The sequence below is a fragment of the Mastigoproctus giganteus genome, chromosome 2 (assembly GCF_048544385.1).
Source record: "Mastigoproctus giganteus isolate SK-2022 chromosome 2, ASM4854438v1, whole genome shotgun sequence".
In the NCBI taxonomy this organism is placed as follows: Eukaryota; Metazoa; Arthropoda; class Arachnida; order Uropygi; family Thelyphonidae; genus Mastigoproctus; species Mastigoproctus giganteus.
This window is the reverse complement of record NC_143576.1, coordinates 193,828,775-193,850,844: the sequence shown is the minus strand read 5'-3', so window position 1 is coordinate 193,850,844 and position 22,070 is coordinate 193,828,775. Positions and strand designations below refer to the sequence as shown.

At 39.8% G+C, this 22,070-nt stretch overlaps 1 protein-coding gene across 1 annotated transcript in view; it reads left to right on the top strand.

Moving 5' to 3' along the window:
- The window catches only part of LOC150089872 (guanine nucleotide-binding protein G(s) subunit alpha-like), a 114,272-nt gene that overhangs the window by 49,280 nt on the left and 42,922 nt on the right, over nt 1-22,070 (top strand). Inside the window, exons 6-7 of the mRNA XM_090390117.1 lie at nt 1,793-1,847; nt 15,894-15,991. Of these exons, the coding sequence (XP_090246243.1) occupies nt 1,793-1,847; nt 15,894-15,991 (153 nt within the window). The remainder of the gene's footprint in view (nt 1-1,792; nt 1,848-15,893; nt 15,992-22,070) is intronic.

The following is a 22,070-nucleotide window of genomic DNA, read 5'->3' as shown; positions in this document are numbered from 1 at the left end:
AAAAAAAAAAAAACCTTTTGTGATTAATAAAACCCTCAACGACAAACCCGCAATTGGCCAAGTCCTGTCGTTCTCCTCAATATATTATCACGCTTGGGAAGTCAAGTCTGTAAAAACTATGGGCGAGTCAAAATCATGCACGACCTTTTCCACTTGCAAGCATGCTACAATGCCGCCCCTTCTCATCTCCAGTCTGTTGGTCTAAGAGCAAGAATGCTTACTTTCCTCTCTCGGGGCCATTGTGTTTGTGTGTGTGTGTGTGTGTGTTTGTGTTAAATTTTGTGTATTTAGAGTGAGAGAGAGAAGAGGATATAAAGAATGTCCTTCAACTGCCTGTTAATTTTCTCCTGACTTTGAAAGACAATCAGAATCCAAATCTCTCAGGCATACAAAAAAAGCTCCACTTATACAGTATTGTGCAGCACTTACACATTTCCTACCCTGAGAACTGGAGCATGGGTACTGTTGATTTCAGGCTATCACGTTAATATGCGCGCCTGTATACACTGTCCTACCATTAATATTCGGACACCTGCCTTCAGACGAAAAAGACCTTTCATTGTGTCATTTAATATTTTGTGCTGAAACCTTTTGCTTTTATGGCGGGGTATGTTGAGAGTATGCCTTCAATCTTCGCGGCATACTCTCAACCAGGTGATACGTTCCTCCACTCGGCCTTTAACACAGCCACCAGTTCGGCCTTGTTCTTTGCGCGATCTCGACGTGCACGTACCCGACGATCCAGTACATTCCAAAGATGCTCAACAGGGTTCCGCACAGCACTCTGGGCTGGCCAATGCAACTTTTCCACACCCATGTCCTCAAACCACTCTGTTACGACCCGAACAGTATGGCATGGCACGTTGTCTTGCTAATACAGGTATGGGCCTTACCCAAAGTGTTGCCATAATGTTGGAAGTGCATAATTGTCCAAGGTGTCCTGGTATTGTACAGCATTCATGGTTTTGTCGATAACGACTAATGGGCCCAAGCCAAACCATGAAAAGCAGCGCCATACCATGACATTGCCTCCACTAAACTTCATTGTTAGGAGGATACAATCAGGAAGGAACTGTTCCCCTCGCTTCGCCACACCCAGGAATGGCCATCAGACTGGTAGAGTGCGAACCTCGACTCGTCTGTCCATAGGACTGTTTTCCACTGCTCTACAGTCCAGGATTCGCGCTCCTTACACCATGTTAATCGGCGTCTAGCATTTGTAGAGGTGTCAGTGGCTTGTGAACAGCTGCACGACCATTGTACTAGTGCTGACATTAGTTCCAATACTCTCACAGGGGGTTTGTGTGACTTGAGACAATGGCATGGGCCATTGTCTCAAGACGATTTGCGCGCACAGTTCTTCGCAGAATTCTCTTGTCCCGTTCTGTTAGTTTTCGGGATTTAGCAGGCCGTATTTTGGCAGATTGAGTCCTGTTCCTCTTTAAATTTGCATATGCATTGACCTAGTGATCCCCCAGCGTGACTGCGATGTCTCGTACAGAACGCCTGCTTACGTGGCATCCTATTATCATTCCACGTTGGAAGTCTGTTAATTCTATTGAACGTGTCATCTTGCATGCCCACCTTTGCAATTGTCTGTTCGAAGCCCAGTGTGCATATTTATAGCAGGTTCTGTGACGTGTTGCATGCATACGACCTGTTTCCCCATCCGTGGAGGGGTGTCTGTATATTAATGATAGGGCAGTGTACGTGTGTGAGTCAATCAATCAAATACATTTAATGATGGATTAATGCAGAAATTACGGTTTTTCGTTTCGTTTTGTTTTTGTAGCTTCCTGGACCGAGTGGATACAATACGACAGAAGAACTACAGCCCCTCAGATCAGGTAGGCCTCATATATATAATTTAAGGAAAGATTTGATCATCATTTATAAGCCAATACCAGTATCTCATATTGTCTTTAATGAATCCATATACTATATATGGTTTCCTTTTCAGAGCGCCATCTAATGGTCATACAAGTGCAATTTCGTGTACCTATAGCCCAAAAGAGAACAGCAAAAAAAAATTTTAATTCACATAAGGGACGCCCTCGTGGATAGCACAGTTGGTAGAATCGTCGTCCTTCCCACACTGGGTAGAAATAACGTGAGTTCGAGTCCCATCGAAGACCTGAGGAAGTTGTATTGGCCTTTTTCACAACGTGAATTAGTCGGTCTCAGGTGAAGGTATCATGGTTTTTTCTCTCAGAAACTTTGGTTTTTCTTTCAGCAAACAGAAAATCGACCACAGAACACGCAATTTACAGACAGTATGTCCTTAGTCGCTGATGCGCCTAAAACCCAACAACACCAGGGACAGAATTGTCGCTGTCATCGATGTTTTGCATAATGCAGTTGTGCAGGAGAATTCAAAGTAAATGGAAGAGATCACAACCGTAGTAAGCAACAATTCTCTGTGTATTGCAAGATAGCACCCTCTTATAGTCAAGATAATTTCTATAGGCGGGTAAGTCATTCACTAGCTATTCTATGACACAGTTACATTACAGTTCCACATCTCCTCATCAACAAGCTGTTAGTCTTAGCGGTACTGTACACTATTTAATAAGTAATGAGTACCATGATTTATGGCATATGGAACGAAAATAAGAGGATAATTACCGAATGACCTTCAACCACGTATAGAATTTTTCTATACGACTTTGTAGTGAAATTGCTTTACATAAATGGTAGCACTACGACAACCGTGCTTTTCAAATAATGTCAAAAAAAAAAAAAAAAAAGAAAAGAAAAGTCGGTCTCGTAATATGCAGTCTGACCAACAATAATTTGAGGAAACGTGGAGCTGCGGAATAGTGCAACCACAAGAGCAGGAAGCTATTACAGAAACTCACGTAGAGAAGTCCATAGCCAGAAGCGTGCCATGGGCCTCTCTCAATAAAAAAAAAAATAAAATAATAAAAAATTAAATATTATTGATATAAAACTATATGTAAAGGTTGTGGTTGTTCTTGGAGCATCAGCGACTATGGCCATATTGGTCCGTGTATACTGTCGGTAAATTTCGTATGTTCTGTGATCGATTTTCTGTTTTGCTGGACGAAATACCCGAATATCCAGGTTTTTCGTATAAGACCGACTAACTCAGTCACGTTGTGAAAAAAGCCCACAGAAATTCCTCACGACCTCGACGCGACTTGAACTGGGGTCTTTTTCACCAGGTTTGGGGAGGACGGCGATCCTACCAACTGTGCTATCCACGAGGGCACTATATGCAACAACAGTAATAATAATGTTATTATATAACAGAGACTTACCATACTACAAATCTATCTTTACACAAGCGAATGCCCCCACACATACAAATTCAATAAATCGAAATTAACTTATCTTTCCTTATTCAAGCACCTGTGCTATAGGTTCTAATACCTCTCGTGTTTGGGGTTCACATAAAAAAAAAAAAAAAAGCGACATCACTCTAGGCAATCGAGAGATATCACACATATTTATACATATATGTGTAAAAAAAAAATTATTTTTTAGGTCCTAGCCACTGAAATCTCAGGAAATTAGGTGGCAGGACCTGCTAGAGTGAACTATAGACTAGTAGGTTGTTGTTGTTGTTTGGTTTTTAGGAGCATTAGCAACTAAGGCCATATTGCTCCAGGATATGCGGTGGTCATTCCTTAACCTTTCCGCATCCTCCGTATTTGGTGGTGACGGGCTCGAACCCCGGTCTAATCAAGAAGCGTGTGCTACGCACTGCTGCTCCTTCCCACCTGGCTACGGAGGCGCAGACTAGTAGGTACCTGGTCTGCCTCCACGGGGCGTAAGTGGGGCAACGTTGGGCCTCAGCAGAGGTCCGGCGGCTAAATGGCCAGAAGAACAACGGTACAAAACACCATACTTCCATAATCCATATACTTTTAAATCTCTGGCATTCCCAGTGAACTGGTACACCCACAATAAAAGCAACGCGGAGATGGGGGAAACCCCTTGGTGCCGTCAGACCCTAAACACACTTTACACTACAAAATTAACAACCAGGCAGGACAAGTAAACACCAGGCGTAATCACGACAGTTTTCTTGGTGGTAAGCAGTATTTGGTTGATGACATTTTAATATAAATAGTGGCAATGATGCAAGTAAGTAAGTTTATACGGCATCAGCCAAAAAAAAAAAAAAAAAATCCCCATTTAACCTATCCATCCCCTCCAATGGTTTTTCTAGTGCTTCCCTAAATTTATTCAAATTTTCCACTTCCACAGCACGAATGGAATCTTATTCCAGTAATGATTTCTCCCATTGTCCGAAGGCAAACTTAAGCATATCGGTTTTGAAACCATCCTTAATTTGAATTTATGCCTTCTCCTGTGCATAGTCTGAGCAAGAGGAAGAATCCTATCAGCACTGATTTGTCCGAACCGTACAAAGCCTTAAACGCATCAGTAATCCTTAAACTGATTACTCACTACCTTGCAGGTGCTTAGTCTCCAGAAGCTGCAATTTGCAGACTTGGAGCCTTTCTTGGTAGACTACACCTTTGTTCCCTTACCAATCTCGCTGCCCTTCTCTGCACCCGTTCCAGCAGATTCATAAAATGAGGCCTTCAGACATGTATGCAAATACGCTAGGTGCTGCATAGCAATTGCCTTGTCACAAACTATTATATTAGGATCACCCGGAAATTTCTTACATATACCCATGTGTATTGTGTCTGTAAATTGCAAGTGTTCTCTGGTCGATTTACCTGTTTTGTTGGATAAAAAAACACGTTTCTGGGAAAAAAAAAAAAAAAAAAAACCTTGCTATCTACGCCTCAGACCGACTAACTCAGTCACGGAGTGAAGAAAAAGTCCATTCAAGTTCCTAGCATCATAGACGGGATTGCCTTATCACAATGGGATAATCAGCTTCTTATCCCTGCTAGCAAAATTCCTGTATATCATTAATAAAACCCCATGATCTGTCCTGATAATCTGTCTGAATTTCTCACAGAACTTCGTATTTGACTGCAGGGCATCTGAGAGGAATTTTTCAGGGGGTATAAAGTTTCTTTCGGGCCCCCTTCCCCTTCTCCATTAGTCATCCTGTTTTTATCCACTACGGTTTTATGCCATGAGCTGTAACCTGTAAGGCCAAAAAGGGTATGGAAGATGAGAGAGAGAGAGAGAGAGAGAGAGAGAGAGAGGGGTGGAATGGAGCGCTCTGTTGATTTTCTGCATTTGAGGCCTTATGCTCCTATACTCCCTCCATGATAAAATAAAATAAAAGAGGATCAGAGAGAAGAAAGCACATTTGATTTGAACATCTTTGTTTATGTTACAATACAGATAAGGAGAAAGAATTCACATTGAAACAGCATTTTATATTGCAATGGAGATCAGATCATCAGAAGACATAATTATTAATAAAAAGTAAAAAAAAAGGTAGTAGGCTTAGTATTTACTTTTAAAAAAAAGCTTTCCTGGTCTTTTTTGTGAAAAATTTCGAATCACAGCATGAAAATTAATTTTTCTGGCAATGATTGATTCAATACTTAGCCTGGCCAAATCCACAAGATGTTCCTGAGACATTGTAGACCTTAAATAATTCTTAATCAGCTTGAGTTTGCTAAATGACCTCTCTGCAGAAGCTTCTGTTGCTGGAATTGTTAATAGTATTCTTAAGCTAACGCAAACATTAGGAAACAGGTCACTAAGTCTGCACTCTGTTAACAAGTTCAACAGATCTAATGGCTTTGACTGTGCATTTACAAAATTTGCTTTATGTACTGAGAGTAAATGTTGCATTTCTTTTCGGAAATCATCACCGTTAAGGTCAGCAGAATATTGCTCTGATAAAGATAAAGCTTTTCTCTCCACATCACTTTTATAAATGGGAGATATTTCCGCAAGAAATCAAATTTTTTTGTCAACTGCTTAACAGCATTGAAGCGGACAGTTAATCTTACTATAACAATGTCTACCAAAACGTAAAACACACACTTTCTCAGGTAGGTCTCTTCTGGCGTATCATCTGTGTCATTCATTTCCTCCAAGTTAGTATCATGTATGGTGTCATGCAGCCTTGCCCTCTTGTGCCTAACTCCACCACATCTACGGGAGAGTTTTATTTCTATGTTTCGGTTTGACGCAACCAATTTGGCTTCATTCCACGTGCATTTCCAGTTGTTTCGAAGTTTTGTCAGATCTGTGAGGAGAGTTTCTATGTTTGCTACTTCAACATCCAGTGTGGCATCTCTAGCTTGGATGACCTTGTTGCAAATACCAATGCCAGATAATATTTTGTACCACATAGCTGGCATTAACGCACACGCAAAAGATGTCACATATAATAAAACTCCAGGGACTTTATTTCTTGTTTTGGCCGTAAAATTTTGTTTTAGGAGGTCTTCCAGTGCTAATTTCATGCCACGCAATTGAGCTGCAAAAGGCTTTACACATTCAAGCCACGCAATTGAGCTGCAAAAGGCTTTACACATTCAACACGATCTGACCATCTTGTTTCAGACATACCATGAAGAGACCAACCAATACAGTTTTGTAATAATTCCCACCGCTTAGGACTGGAACTGAACAGCTGGTACACAGTTTGAATTGTTCGGAAAAAGGTTATTGCTTCAGGTATCCATTTAGCAGCATCATTTCCACATACACTGTGCTGCCACTTTATTAGGTACACCTACCTGGTAGCGTGTTGAGCCTCTTTTAGCCTTCAAAACAGCCTGAATTCGTCTAGGCATGGATTGCATTAGCATTAGCATTAGCAGAGGCATTTGATGCAAGAAAGCAAGCTTATGCAGCATCAGCCAAAAAAAAAAAAAAAACCCACTTCCACTTCACCCCTCTGTTCGTTCAAAATACCTGTCCAGCTGAGCCTTAAACTTATTTAGGCTATCAACCTCCACCACAAGGGATGGCAGTCTGTTCCACCAACCAACCACCCGCTGGCTAAAGGCAAATTTCCGCACGTCTATCCTACATCTGTATTTTCTCAATTTGAATTTATGCCCTCTCCGGTGATTTTTCTGAGCTAGAGGAAGAATCCCATCAGCATTGAGCATGCTTAAACCATTCAAGGCTTTATACACCTCTATCAGATCACCTCGCTGGTGCCTAGTCTCCAGACACTGTAATTTGCAAAACTTAAGCCTTTCTTCGTAAGAGCACCCCTTTGTTCCATTCACTAATCTTGTTGCCCTTCTCTGTACTCGTTCCAGCAGCTCTACATCCTTCTTGAAATGAGGCCTCCAGACCTGTATACAGTACTCTAGGTGTGGCCTGACCATTGCCTAATACAATGGAATAATCACCTCCTTATCCCTGCTGGAAAAATTCCTGTATATCATTGACAATACTCCATGAGCTACTCTTGCAGCCCGTCTGCACTGCTCAGGGAACTTCATATCTGCCTGCACAATCACCCCCAAGTCCCTTTCATTCTCTACCACTGTCAGTGTAGTACCACAGAGTTGATACGTTGCTCTGGGGTTGCTGTTTCCCATGTGTAGTACTTTACATTTCTCAATGTTAAACTTCATTTGCCACCTCTCAGCCCATCTGCTCAACCTTTCCAGATCCTGTTGCAGCAGCATAGTGTCAGTAGTGTCCTTGACAATCCTGCCAACCTTTGTATCATCTGCAAACTTGGACATTAAGCTTGATATACCATCATCAATATCATTTATAAATACAGAAAACAATAATGGACCCAACACTGAGCCCTGAGGGACTCCACTAATAACATTAGTCCACGATGAGCAGTGTCCATTGATTACCACTCTCTGTCTTCTCCCCCTCAACCATCCCTTTATCCATAGCAGCAATTTGCCTCCAATGTCACACTGCTCCAATTTGTGTAGCAGTCTTCCATGTGCAACAGTATCAAAAGCCTTTCTAAGATCCAAGTATATAATATCAAAGTTATTCCCTGCATCCAGTTCTTTTGTGACTGCATCATAGTATCCAATCAAGTTGGTCAGGCAAGACTTCCCCTTAACAAAACCATGCTGTGTCCGAGCTATAACTGAAGTCTTGTCTAAATGATCCTGCAGTGCTTCTTTAACCAGTGCCTCCATTAATTTTCCTGGAACAGAAGTTAAGCTCACAGGTCTATAATTACTTGTGTCAGCCTTTGATCCTCCTTTGTGAATTGGGGTCACATTTGCACATTTCCAGTCAATGGGTACCTCCCCTGAGTCCAAGGAAGCTCTCATAATTATGGCTAAGGGTTTGCTTACTTCCTTTGCTGCCTCCTTTAATATAACTGGATAGATCCCATCCACCCCGGGTGCCTTTCTTGTGTTTATCTTCAACAGTTTCTCCTCCACTTTACTCCCAGTTATTTCAAGATTCTGTAGCTTACTGCTAGAGTTGAATACACCTCTGGCATTCCCCTCGCTGAATAACTCCTCATGTGTGAATGTCGATGCAAAATATTCATTTAGTTTGTTAGCTACCTGAGCAGGATCATGAACAGTTGACCCATCAATATCAAGTGGACCAATCTGATTCATCCCCTTCCTTCTAGAGTTTACATAAGTAAAGAACTCTTTGCTGTTTTTCTTTGCATCCCTTGCCAAGGATTTCTCGTAATCTGCCTTCGCCTTCCTAACCTCCTTTGTATCTTGGTTGCATATCAACTTGTATCTATCATAGGCTTCTGTGTCATGTGTTAATTTGTATGTATCCCATGCATTTTTCTTCTCTGCCATATGCCTCATTAGTTCATCTGACATCCATTTTGGCCTAAACCTTGAACAGGATGCTGAAAACGTTGTGCAGAAATGGAGTACCATGCAGACATGAGTATGTGTCACGCAATTCCTTGAGATTCGACGGAGGTGTAGTAGGTGCTGTTCGGTAGCAGCCACGATGATTTAACCGAAAACAGAAGGAACCATCAGCTTGGGAAAGAAGACTTCAACAGAAGATAGAAGAATTAAGAGTGAAGATAGGCCAATTGACCCAGTACCAACGGGGTAATAGAAGTAAGAAATTGATTGAAAAAGTGAAGAGCATCCTCAAGAGAGACAGCGTCCACAGCAAACATGAGACAAAGAATGAGAGAATAGGGGAGTACTTGGACACATTGAAGCAGAACTTCCTTGCACTTAGCAAGAGACTACGCCTATACAAAGAGAGCTCCCAGAGGAAAATAAACAACCAAATCTTCGATGAGGACCAAAGAGGCTTCTACAGGAATCTCGGAGAAGACGGGAAAGAAGGAAACGGACCACCTGAGAAGACGACGATTGAGGAATTCTGGGGAAACACATGGAGCAGGGAAGTAAGACATAACAAACGAGCAACCTGGATAGAACTAGAATGCAAGAAAACCAAGGACGTACAACAAATGAGAGGAAGAGAGATTCGGGAGGGAGTAAAACAAACGATCAAGAACTCTCACAACTGGCACACTCCAGGAATAGATAAGGTCCACAACTACTGGTACAAAAAGCTCAATTGCACACATAAGCACCTGGCAGAGCAGTTCACCGGAATGATAAGGTACCCAGAGACAGTTCCGAAGTTTCTCACTCAAAGAATCACATATCTGAAGCCTAAAGACAAAGATACAAGAAACCCAACGAAATATAGGCCAATCACCTGCATCCCAACAATGTACAAGATCCTGACCAGCTGCATAACCAGGAAGATATCAGACCACTTGGAGAGCCAGAACATAATGGCTGAACAGCAGAAAGGATGCAAGCGGCTGCGCAAAGGATGCAAGGAGCAATTAACCATAGATCCTGCGGTTATGGAGCAAGCCTACAATAAGCGCCGCAACATGTACACAGCCTACATCGATTACCGCAAGGCCTTCGACTCCATGCCCCATAGCTGGCTAATAGAGGCTCTGAACATCTACAAAGTCAATCGTATAGTGACAAATTCCTAGGCGAAACGATGGCGAAATGGAGTACCACCATTAAGGTCGGAAACTTCACAACCAGGCCAATCCCCATTAGGAGAGGAATCTTTCGGGGAGATGCCCTGAGCCCATTTCATTCTGTCTAGCACTTAACCCGCTATCTACCATGCTCAACGGCAGCAAGTATGGATATAACCTCAAAGAAAGAAGGAAAAACCTGTACACCCTCACCCGCCGGATGTACATCTATGCGGGAACTGAGAAACACCTTCAGCAACTACTCCAGATCACCCAAGAATTCAGTAATGATATTAGGATGGAATTTGGTCTAGACAACCTACGGACTGCGTCAGGGAAAATTAGTCAACCGAAACTACCAGCTGCAGAGTGGTAAAGAGATCGAAGCCATGGCAGAGGGAGAGGCCTACAAATACTTGGGGATGATGCAGGCGCAGTAGTTATAGCACAAGGAAATTAAGGTCTGCCTGACCGAAAAATACCATCAGAGACTCAGAAGCCTGCTGAAAGCAAAGCTGAATGGAGGGAACACAGTTAAAGCCATAAACACCTATGCAGTCCCAGTGCTAACATACTCCTTCGGGGTCATAGACTTATTCCTGCTAAAAAAATTCCTGTATATCATTGATAAGACACCATGAGCTACTCTTGCAGCCAATCTGCACTGCTCAGAGAACTTCATATCTGCCTGCACAATTACCCCCAGGTCCTTTTCATTCTCTACCACTGTCAATTGATACGTTGCTCTGGGGTTGCTGTTTCCCATATGTAGTACTTTACATTTATCAATGTTAAACTTCATTTGCCACCTCTCAGCCCATCTGCTCAACCTTTCCACATCCTGTCGCAGCAGCATAGCGTCAGTAGTGTCCTTAACAACCCTGCCAACTTTTGTATCATCTGCAAACTTGGACATTAAGCTTGATATACTATCATCGATATTATTTATAAATACAGAAAACAATAATGGACCAACACTGAACCCTGAGGGACTCCACTAATAACATTAGTCCATGATGAGCAGTGTCCATTGATTTCCACTCTCTGTCTTCTCCCCCTCAACCACCTCTTTATCCGTAGCAGCAATTTGCTTCCAATGCCACACTGCTCCAATTTGTGCAGCAGTCTTCCATGTGCAACAGTATCAAAAGCCTTTCTAAGATCCAAGTACTGTATATAATGTCAAAGTTATTCCCTGCATCCAGTTCTTTTGTGACTGCATCATAGTATCCAATCAAAATGGTCAGGCAAGACTTCCCCTTAACAAAACCATGCTGTGTCCGAGCTATAACTGAAGTCTTGTGTAGATGATCCTGCAGTGCTTCTTTAACTAGTGCCTCCATTAATTTTCCTGGAACAGAAGTTAAGCTCACAGGTCTATAATTACTTGTGTCAGCCTTTGATCCTCCTTTGTGAATTGGGGTCACATTTGCACATCTCCAGTCTATGGGTACCTCCCCTGTGTCCAAGGAAGCTCTCATAATTATGGCTAAGGGTTTGCTTACTTCCTTCGCTGCCTCCTTTAATATAACTGGATAGATCTCATCCACCCAAGGTGCCTTTCTTGTGCTTACCTTCAACAATTTCTCCTCCACTTTACTCTGTTATTACAAGATTATCTAGCTCACTGCCAGAGTTGAATACATCTCTGGCATTCCCATCGCTGAATAACTCATGTGTGAATGTCGATGCAAAATATTCATTTAGTTTGTTAGCTACCTGAGCAGGATCATCAACAGTTGAACCATCGATATCAAGTGGACCAATCTGATTCATCCCCTTCCTTCTAGAGTTTACATAAATAAAGAACTCTTTTCTGTTTTTCTTTGCATCCTCTGCCACAGATTTCTTGTAATCTGCCTTTGCCTGCCTAACCTCCTTTGTAACTTGGTTACAGATCAACTTATATCTATCATAGGCTTCTGTCACGTGTTAATTTATATGTATCCCATGCATTTTTCTTCTCTGCCATATGTCTCATTAGTTCATCTGACATCCATTTAGGCCTAAACCTGAAACAATATTTCTTAGTTGGTATGTAAAGCCTAGTAGCTTCCAAGATAAGTTCTTTGAATGCTTCCCATTTTGAATTTGCTGTTGGTAACATCATCAGTTTGTCCCACTGTATAGAATTTAAATACTGTCTCAGACCATTGTAGTAGCCTTTACGAAAACAAAAATCCTTCCCTTTACCCCTGATGGTAGTTACCTCTTTGAGTAAATCCCACTTCAGCACACTGTGATCACTGCCACCTAGTGGTTCCTTTATCTACAGCTTCTTAATGCATGAAGAATCACTACTGATAATCAAATCAAGAATATTACTCCTTCTAGTTGCCTCCTGAACATGCTGATGTAGAAAACAATCATCCAATAAATCCACAAAAGTCTTGCTTGTGTGTGACCAACCCACAAATTCCAGTCAATATCTGGGAAATTAAAATCCTCCATTATAAGACTCTCTGATTTACTGGCCCACTCTATTTCTCTGTATAATTTCTTATTATATTCATCAGAGTAATTAGGCCTATAGCACACTCCTACTCTCAATTTTGATCTCCCAATGCTGATGCCACACCAAAAATGACTCGACACTGCACTGTCCAGCGATGTTGACTGGCTTCACTTCCTTGGATTTTATGTGTTTCTTAACTAATAGTATAACCCCTCCTCCCTTCCTATCCTTTCTGTAGACGTTGTACTCCCCAAATTCCAGTTCTGCATTCCTTATATCTGTGTGACACCACGTCTCTGATATCCCAACAATATCCGCCTTTGATGCTTTGAGCAATACCTCAAATTCATCAAATTTATTTACCAAACTCCTAGCATTGGTGTACACGCAAGTATACATGCACCTGTTCTTTTCCTTAGCTACCCTAACACAACCCATGTGTTTACTTGTACTGCAATGACTTCCAGCAGTCTCTGAAATATCCTGCATCATTTTCCAGGCTTGTCTTCCAGGCTCAAGGCTGAAGATGCCTTGCTCTGCATCTTCAACTGTGTAATCCTCGAATACGGCTAGGTACTGGGTGAATGGTTCAGATAATGGTTCTCTGTATTCCTACCTTTAGTGCAGTATTTGTGTTGTGTAAGATTAATATGCTGCATAACTATGTGAATAGTCTGGATGACTTTTTGTTGCGTACGTGGAGAAATGTTAATTTAAATAAAGCGTCTTTTAATTCGAGCTATAAAACAGGCCTACCTTTATTATTATTCTTGTACTTGGGGTATAAAGACCATGACAAGAACTGGGCTCCACACTTATGCTGCACTACCTGTTCATCAAAACTCAACGTGGGTGAATGGAAAGGGACATTTCATGACTTTTGCAGTGCCCATAACATGGAGGGAGCCAACAAATCACGTCAGACTGTTACTTCTATATGGTGCCGTCTATTAGAAAGGTGATGACAATGAAGAAAAAGTGGACAGCAACGTACTCAAATATACCATTTGCAATTTGTCCTGTGCCTCATGGTGAAATACTACTATTCCTGAACCACCCGACTGTTTTTCTCTACGCTCTGTTGAAGATACTGACGAACATCAACTTGATATACACACAATACATCATCTATATCAAGGGATCCACCATTTTATCTTCTGAACCACATAAGATCAAGAAAGTGAGCTCAATGACCTTATCAGGGATCTTGAACTGCTGAAGGATAAGGCAGAGCTTTTGGCCTCGAGGCTACAATAGTGCAATCTTGTATCTAGATCATTCTGCATTTCTAAGATGCTTCTAAAGTTAGCCTTAAGGCTGTTATTACACAATGGAAATATGCTGTCTTCAATACCTCTTGTGTATGCTGTCCACAAAAAAGAAACATATGCAAACATGGAGAACATCCTGTTAAGTGTACGCTATCAGGAGTATGAGTGGCAGATACGTGGTCATTTAAAGGTAATCGGTATTTTATTAGGACTACAAAAGGGTTACACTAGGCATTGCTTTCGCTGCGAGTGTGATAGTTGTGCCAAGGATATGCACTACAAGAAGAGGAGTTGGCCTCAACGAAAATCATTAACACCTGGAATGAAGAACGTAGCATTTGAACCTCTGGTATATCCAAATAAAGTTTTGCTTCCACCACTCCACATCAAACTGGGGCTCATGAAAAATTTCATGTATGCTTTAGAAGTGAACGATCCTGCATTCACATACTTGCAGATTTTCCCAAGACTTAGTACAGAGAAGATTAAGGCAGGTATTTTCATTGGTCCACAAATAAGGTAACTTCTCAAAAATGAACAGTTTGAATGTGTGCTTATTGATAGCGAGAAATCAGCATAGAAAGTCTTTTGAAATGTTTTAACTGGTTTTCTATAAAATGTTAAAGCTGGCAACTACAGGCAGCCTGTGGAAGATCTCATTACTTCTTACGAAAAAGTGGGGTGCAACATGCCATTGAAGATGCATTTCTTGCACTCACACCTGGATTTCTTTCCACCATACTGTGGTGCCATCAGCGACGAACATAGTGAGCACTTCCGTCAAGACACTGCAGCGATGGAACAAAGGTACAAAAGCAAATGGAGTGCTGTCACATTAGTCAATTATTGTTGGATGGTGAAAACGGATGCTCCCGAAACTAAATAGAAGCGAAAGGTGAAAAGTTCCTGTTTGATACAGGTATGTTTGTAGCTACATCTTGCTGCCATATAAAAAAAAATACCTTGCATAAAAATAAAAAAACTTTTTTCGAAAACTTTCAAAGAGCCAACCTGCCATTCTAAGCACTATTTCCGTGTTTACCACCCCAAAATCTATAACGTAAGTTTACTTTCATGACCGCAACAAAACTTGTTCGGTGTAATCTGCACATGGATAATTGAGAATTTACTGATGAACAAGTTAGTACTATGCATAATTTCTGTACATAGTAAAAATAGTCAAAAGTTATTTACAAGGCATCATTTTTGTGGAATCTCATACCTTGAATACCTTCGCAACGAGTTTCTTGTCATTGTACTACTTCAAATAAGTAACGCTTCCCCAATAGAGAACACTATAGTTACTTATTCCCGGTGGATACTATCACGCAGCTGGCCATTTCAGGGCATTTAGCCCTTCATTGGTGGGTGGATAAGTACCTGATGGTATAATAACCGATAACAGCAATATTTTCCATAGTCTGAGGCTTTTTAGCCCTAAATTTTGACTTAAACTATCACACCACTGATGAAGGGCCAAACAGCCCTGAAAACAGCAATCTGGGTGGTGGTATCCACTGAGAATAAGTAACAGTAGTACTGGCAAATAATGCAAGAAAACAAGCTAACACATTATCAGCCAAAGGGGGGGATCCACACAATTCACCCATCCATACCCTCCAAGAATTTGCCTAGTTCCTCCTTGAATTTATGCCCCTCTCATGTGTGTAATCTTCACAAGAGGAAGAATGCCATTAACATTTAGCTTACTCAATCCATTCAGGATCCTAAACATCTCAATCAGATCTCCCCAGAGGTCTGACTCTGCAATTTGTAGAACTGAAGCCTTTCTAGGTAAGAGCACCCTTTTGTTCCCTTCACCAATCTGATTGCCCTTCTCTGCACCTGTTCCAGCAGATCTACATTCTTCTTACAAGTGGAGCATTCAGACCTGTATCAGTACTCAAGATGTGACCTAAACATGGCCTTGTACAAGGGGATAATCACCTCCTTATCCCTGCTAGAAAAGTTTCTGTATATCATTGATAAAACCTCATGAGCTGTCCTGGCAACTTGTCTGCACTGCTCAGAGAATTTCATATCTGACTGCACAATTAGGCTTCTGTATTGGGGAAGGGTTACTTATTCAAAGTAGTACAGTGACAGGCAACTTGTGAAGGTATTCACAATATGAGATTCAACCAAATGATGCCTTGTAAATAACTTGGATTATTTTTTACTTACAGAAATTATGCATAGCACTAACTTTTACATCTGTAATGTATTGTTAACTGACCCTAGAACTCTTATTTAATATATTGTATTTATTAACCAGTTCTTATCCAGTACATTTATTGGGTTGCAGGACATACTGTTTTGCAGAAAAAGGACTTCTGAAATTCAAAGAATAGAATTTGAAGTCAAAATTCCAAAAAAATATGGTGGTGGAAGCCAGTCGTTTTGGTAAGTAGCATGCATTCTTTATTGTCTTCATAATAGATAAATCATGTTATTTCTGGTTGGTGTGAATTTTGTCACATTGACTACCCTGGCATTACTGTACCAATTCGTATGGTACTAGTTCAGTTTGTGTTTTTTTCATTGTACAGACATAATGCATTATGTCTGTACATTATTTCTAGAATATAGAGAGTTAGGAAATACATAAATGAAATACGAATTGTATGGAAAATAGCCTATTTATAAGTAGAGTGGTATAGTCTGGACCATCTTCCTTTACTGTGGAAGAAAGCAGACAATATCAGCAAATTTATGAGAAGTATGACTGTCATGTTCATCATCAGTGTCCGCTGATGAAAGGTACTCCGCACTGACTTCTTCCCCACAATTTTTGCTTACATTGTGTTAAGATCCCATGCTATATCATTGGTTGGTTGTTATAGGGTTTTAGGCACATCAGTGGCTTTGACATCATATATATTTTCTGTAAATTTTGTGTTCCGTGGCTAATTTGCTGTTTGCCAGACAGAAAGTCGTCTGGCAAAGTCACTTTACCTGAGACTGACTAACTCAGCCATGTGAAAAAGGCCTATAAAAATTCTTTTACCTCATTGTTGGGATTCAAACTGAGGTCTTTTTCACCCAGTATGGAGAGAATTGTGATTATACCAACTCTGTTACCTATGAGGGCCCTATGCTGGATTGCAAGCTGGCTAAAATGGGAGACAGAAGGTTGTCATAAATGGCTAGTCTTTAGAGTGGAAAAGTGTAAAAAGTGGGGTCCCTCAGGGTTCAGTGTTAGGTCCCCTCTTATTTCTAATTTTCATAAATGATAGTGATGAGTATCCTAGAGATATCAAAATTTGTTGATTTTAAAATGGGAAGAGTGGTCAATAAGCCAAGCCAAGCCATGTTCGGGGCACAAAGGCAATATAACGATGGAGATATATGTAACTGAAAATTATGATTGAATTTAACTTTTATTTACCTATTACAAAATATACATAAAACACAAATAGTTATGTACAACTTATACCATAAAACACAGTATTTATTCCAATTTACTTAGCTTATACTGGGGAGATCCCCCTTTTCTGATTCTGCCATTGGAATGCATTATGATTATCAGGGATGCCTGTACATTTTGATCTGCTACAGTCATTACCACCAAAGAATATCAACTTGCTGTTAACTTCTGGATGAAAATGAAGAATACTGGATGAAGTAACTTACTGTTGAAATACTGTACCTAAATCGTGTTTACAGTGTTTGCCATCACAAAGAAACTGTAAATAAGTTGAGATTCACAGGACATGAGAAAGTGTTAAGTATGGGAGTAAAATTTGTGCACAAGAGGAGCAATTTTGTGGCTTAAAGTTTTCCTGTTATAGTACTGTCTTTAAGTGAAAGCTGTCACGGGTATAGTCATTGGATACAATCATAAACTTCATTAGTTTGTCTTCAGACTTGGAAATGCAGCTTTACTGTGTGCATGTAAGTTGTTATTTGGTTTTTAGGAGCATTAGCAACCAAGGCCATATTGCTGCGGGGGATATGCGGTGATCATTCCCTGACCTTTCCGCATCCTCCGTATTTGGTGGTCACCGGCTCAAACCCCGGTCTAATTGAGAAGTGTGTGCTACGCACTGCTGCTCCTGCCCACCTGGCTATGGAGGTGCCTGTGTGTGTGTGTGAGAGAGAGAGAAACATGGATGCAGCATCAGAAAATTACTCAGCTAAAGTTTAGAAGGTTTTTCAAGTTGACACCTATCAGTTAAAAGTAAAAGAAAATATAAGACGTATTGAAGGTCTGCCATTTAGATGTGTTCTTCTAGTCTGCTGATCATTTCACGATGGCCTAACATAATATTCATTGAACTTCAAAATAAATTAATGCTAAACTCTCTTTAACTCTAAAATAAGTATATAATTATATATAAATATATAACTGAAATTTAATTATTATCTAAAATAATTGGCACTGGCAGTCAAATTCCTGCACCATAAAACAACAACAACATTCCTTGATGTTTGTAATTCCATAATACAGGAATTTTTTATAACATTCTAGTGGTTTTTGTGACCATATACATATTTCAAATTTAATTGACAATTGGCACTAGCAGACAAACCCTATGGAATATTTTACATTGAGGTGTTACCACATAACCCCATATCTGGTGAGTATGGGCTTGGCACACCCAGCGTCGTGAGCTTGATATCATCATTCTTCTCTTTCTTGGTGATTCCCCTTCTACTTCTCTCTCTCTCTCTCTCTCAGGGTAATTCAGAAATTTTTTTTTTTTTTGGCTGGTGCAGCATAAGCCTCAGGCTTCCTTGCACCATATAGCTAATAATAATAAGGATCATCTTAAAATTACAAGGCTTGTAGATCACAAGTTTTACCATGACTGTGGGACTGTTCGATTCCTGATGAAGCAATAAAAGTGAACCAAGAAACATTCTTGGAAAACATTACTGCTCGAGGTGTCCACAAGAATGTTGGTAGAGCTTCAGATATCTGTAACGAAGTATGTCCATGGTTCATAGGGATTCATCAACATTAGCAGACAAACCCTATGAAATACTTTAAATTGAGGTGTTACATATAAGGATCATGTTAAAATTGCAAGGTTTGTAGATCACAAGTTTTACCATGACTGTGGGACTATTGATTCCTGATGAAGCAATAAAAGTGAACCAAGAAACATCTTTGCTCGAGGTATTTACAAGAATGTTGGTGGAGCCCCAGATATCTGTAAGTAAATCCATGGTTCATAGGGATTTGTATGCATAGGCTTTCATGGCTGAGCAACTATTTCCAGACATTTTTTTGCAGCTATATTCCAGACATTTTTTCTGCTTCTCATGGCTTGAACTTGAACTATCAGTTGTAGCGACAAAAATCATCAATGCAGATTTGCACACCATCTTGAATAATTCTTGTGCCCACACTCAGATATTTCTGTGGAAATGGGTGCCCCCCTCTATGTTATAGCATGACAATGCTCCCTTCTATACCACAAGCAGTTTTAAAATGTGGTTCAGGTGAAACGAAGTTCAACAACCCGTCTGGCCATTCGAGTGTATACCTGAATCCAAATAAACCCCTTAGGATTGAACTCTTCTATAGCTAAACTGGAAAATGCACTGGAAAAAGAATAGACACCTGAAAATTCCTGCTGCCTACGAATACTACAAGAAACTGGTTGAAAGTGTTACAAGAGGGATCGATGGTGTCATTGAGACCATGCATTATCATGTAATCCCACTGTGTTTTTTCCAAAATAGTGCCTGAATACCCTTTGTAGGGTAATGTACGTGGCCTTGCCAATAGAAATATCTATAAAGTTTCACCTTGGATTTTTCTTGCCTTGAAATGATGAACTTGAATTTTGCTATTTAAAATCAGTATATGTTAATAGGAATTAATTAAATTATTTAGAATTCTTTATTTCTAGATATATCCAGCATCACATTCAGTATCTTGATTTCAAGATACATCCAATTAAGAAGTTGGCAGTAAACCCTCGATTTAATGGACTAAGAGGGGAGAAGTTTTAATACAATAAAAAATTATGTTGCAATTTGGCCTTTGATTTACAGATATCAGAAACAGTTTTTTTTTACGCCGTAAATTTCACAAACACGTGCTACTGAGATGCCTTGTTTTAATTTCTCAATCAGCTCTAATTTCTGTGCCACATTTAAGTGGCACAGAAATTAGAGCATGCTTTCTTTTAACTCCTCTATCACTTGATGCCAATTTAAATTGTAAGGATTTCAAAATTATTTAATAAATAAATTCACAATTCAGAAATCACAGAAACACTCTGTATACAACCTGACCTCACGATAACTTGAGGCAGACTGAGACCAAAACAAAACGAGTCGGTAGACCTGAGTGTCCAGCTCGCAAGCCACCGCCTGCTCTTATCTGTAATCTGGGAAAACAGCTATTTGAACACGTTTTCAGAAAGAATAAAAAACAATATCTTGAATTTGATTATAAAAATAAAAGTAGGTAATTATCAAAACAATAATGTAAATAGGTAATTATTATTAATTTTTAATTAATAATAACACTGAAGTTTTGTATAACCTAAAAAAAAATAATATGGTCCGAGATTAATATGTACATTACTGTATTATTATTTGTCTGGTCCGTGAAATCCAAAATCCATTATATCGGGGTCTGTTAAATTGAGGATTTACTGTACTGCATAAGTAACTCTCATCACAGCATGAAATTCTATAATAGCTTACTAGTATAGAATTTCAACAGAACTACTACTATGAAAACTAGAGATCCATTTTAACTTTTTAATTTTATCTGTTAATTGCATAATAGTTTGCTTTTTAACAATGCAAAGCTGAATAATCTAAATGGCCTAAATTTGAAATAACCACAGGGGCTCGCATCTGGTAAGTATGGGCTTGGCACACCCAGGGTCCTGAGCTGGATATCATCATTCTTCTCTTTCTTGGTGATTTCCTTCTACTTCTCTCTCTCCATATGGCTAATAATAATAATATATATTTTAGATTATAAATATATATTTAGATTGCATTGTTAGTTTATCTTTTTTTTATTTTTTCAACATATTTTAATTTTTTGAACTTATTTTAAGTTATTATGATCCTTGAGGCTATCGCAGACATTCTCTCAGGTATGCTGTTGTTGTTCTTTTAGTGTTTATTGGCAATATTAGTAAAATAATAAGAGGAGTTTACCTCAGTATAGTGCGTAGAACACTTCCGTATGATACCCTCCAGAAATTAAAATGGAAAAAACGAAAAAATCGACAACTTACCGGTACATTAGAGTAAAATATAAATAATTAAATAATCAATTTAACACAATTCAAATCAATTTAAAACAATTAAAAATCAAATTAACGCAATTAAAAGAATCTAACGAAAAAATTCAAAACGATTTTCCTTCCTTTCCTAAGGAAAGGAAGGAAAATCGTTTCCTTTCCTAAGGAAGGAAAATCGTTTTGAATTTTTTCGTTAGATTCTTTTAATTGTGTTAATTTGATTTTTAATTGTTTTAAATTGTGTTAAATTGATTATTTAATTATTTATATTTTACTCTAATGTACCGGTAAGTTGTCGATTTTTTCGTTTTTTAAGTTTTAATTTCTGGAGGGTATCATACGGAAGTGTTCTATGCACTATATTGAGGTAAACTCCTCTTATTATTTTACTAATATTATTATCAACGTAGAACATATTGAGTAGTACAGCTCTGATTCATACTATCTAGTGTTTATTGGCACACTGACAACGGAGATCATAGTGTGCACCCTCGGGTATGCCAAGCTGTGCTTGCTACCTGGGACTAAAACTCTGATAGAACTGATATTCTGGTGACACTCAAGTCAAGTGGATCTAATTTTGGCAAAGTCCAGTTGGTCTGCAACAGCCAAATTGTCTTCTTGCACCTTCATGATGGTGGGACTGTTAGTAACCCTGGGTATAAACCCCATGTATAAGTCCTGAAATACAGCATCTAGCACACTGCAGGTGACCACCCAGATGTGTGAACTAATGTAAGAATAGGTCAAGGTATGGCACCCACACTACACGGATTAATGCTGTCTTGCTCTATGTTACCAGGCAATGCTAGGCGCTAGATGACGCTCGTGGCAGTACCACCACTTTGCTTATTGGGGGTTTGAACAACCCCCCCCATCTCTTCCATCATGCAATATGATGACTGATGTCTTTTGAGGTTATGATGGATTTCGTGATGAGATCCAATCTTCCTTACATTTTGGGGGTACAGCTCTAAAAATGTTCGTAGGCTGGCCGCTAGATAGTCCACCGACTGAACATATTGGAATCTCTCTAAGAGGCTTCTGGATCATCTAGTGTGTAATCTCACTGCCTCTATTCTGCCAAATAGTGACTGGAGGGAGTCCATGTAGTGTGTGTGTGTGGGGGCATTGTCAAGGTCTAGTAACGTCAAGGAGGTGGGTATATTCTTGCTGTGTGTATGCCATATCCAAAAATTCATTACTTCATACAGCATGTCCTCGCCACCTTTCCTTACTTCTGAATACACCATGAATTGTCA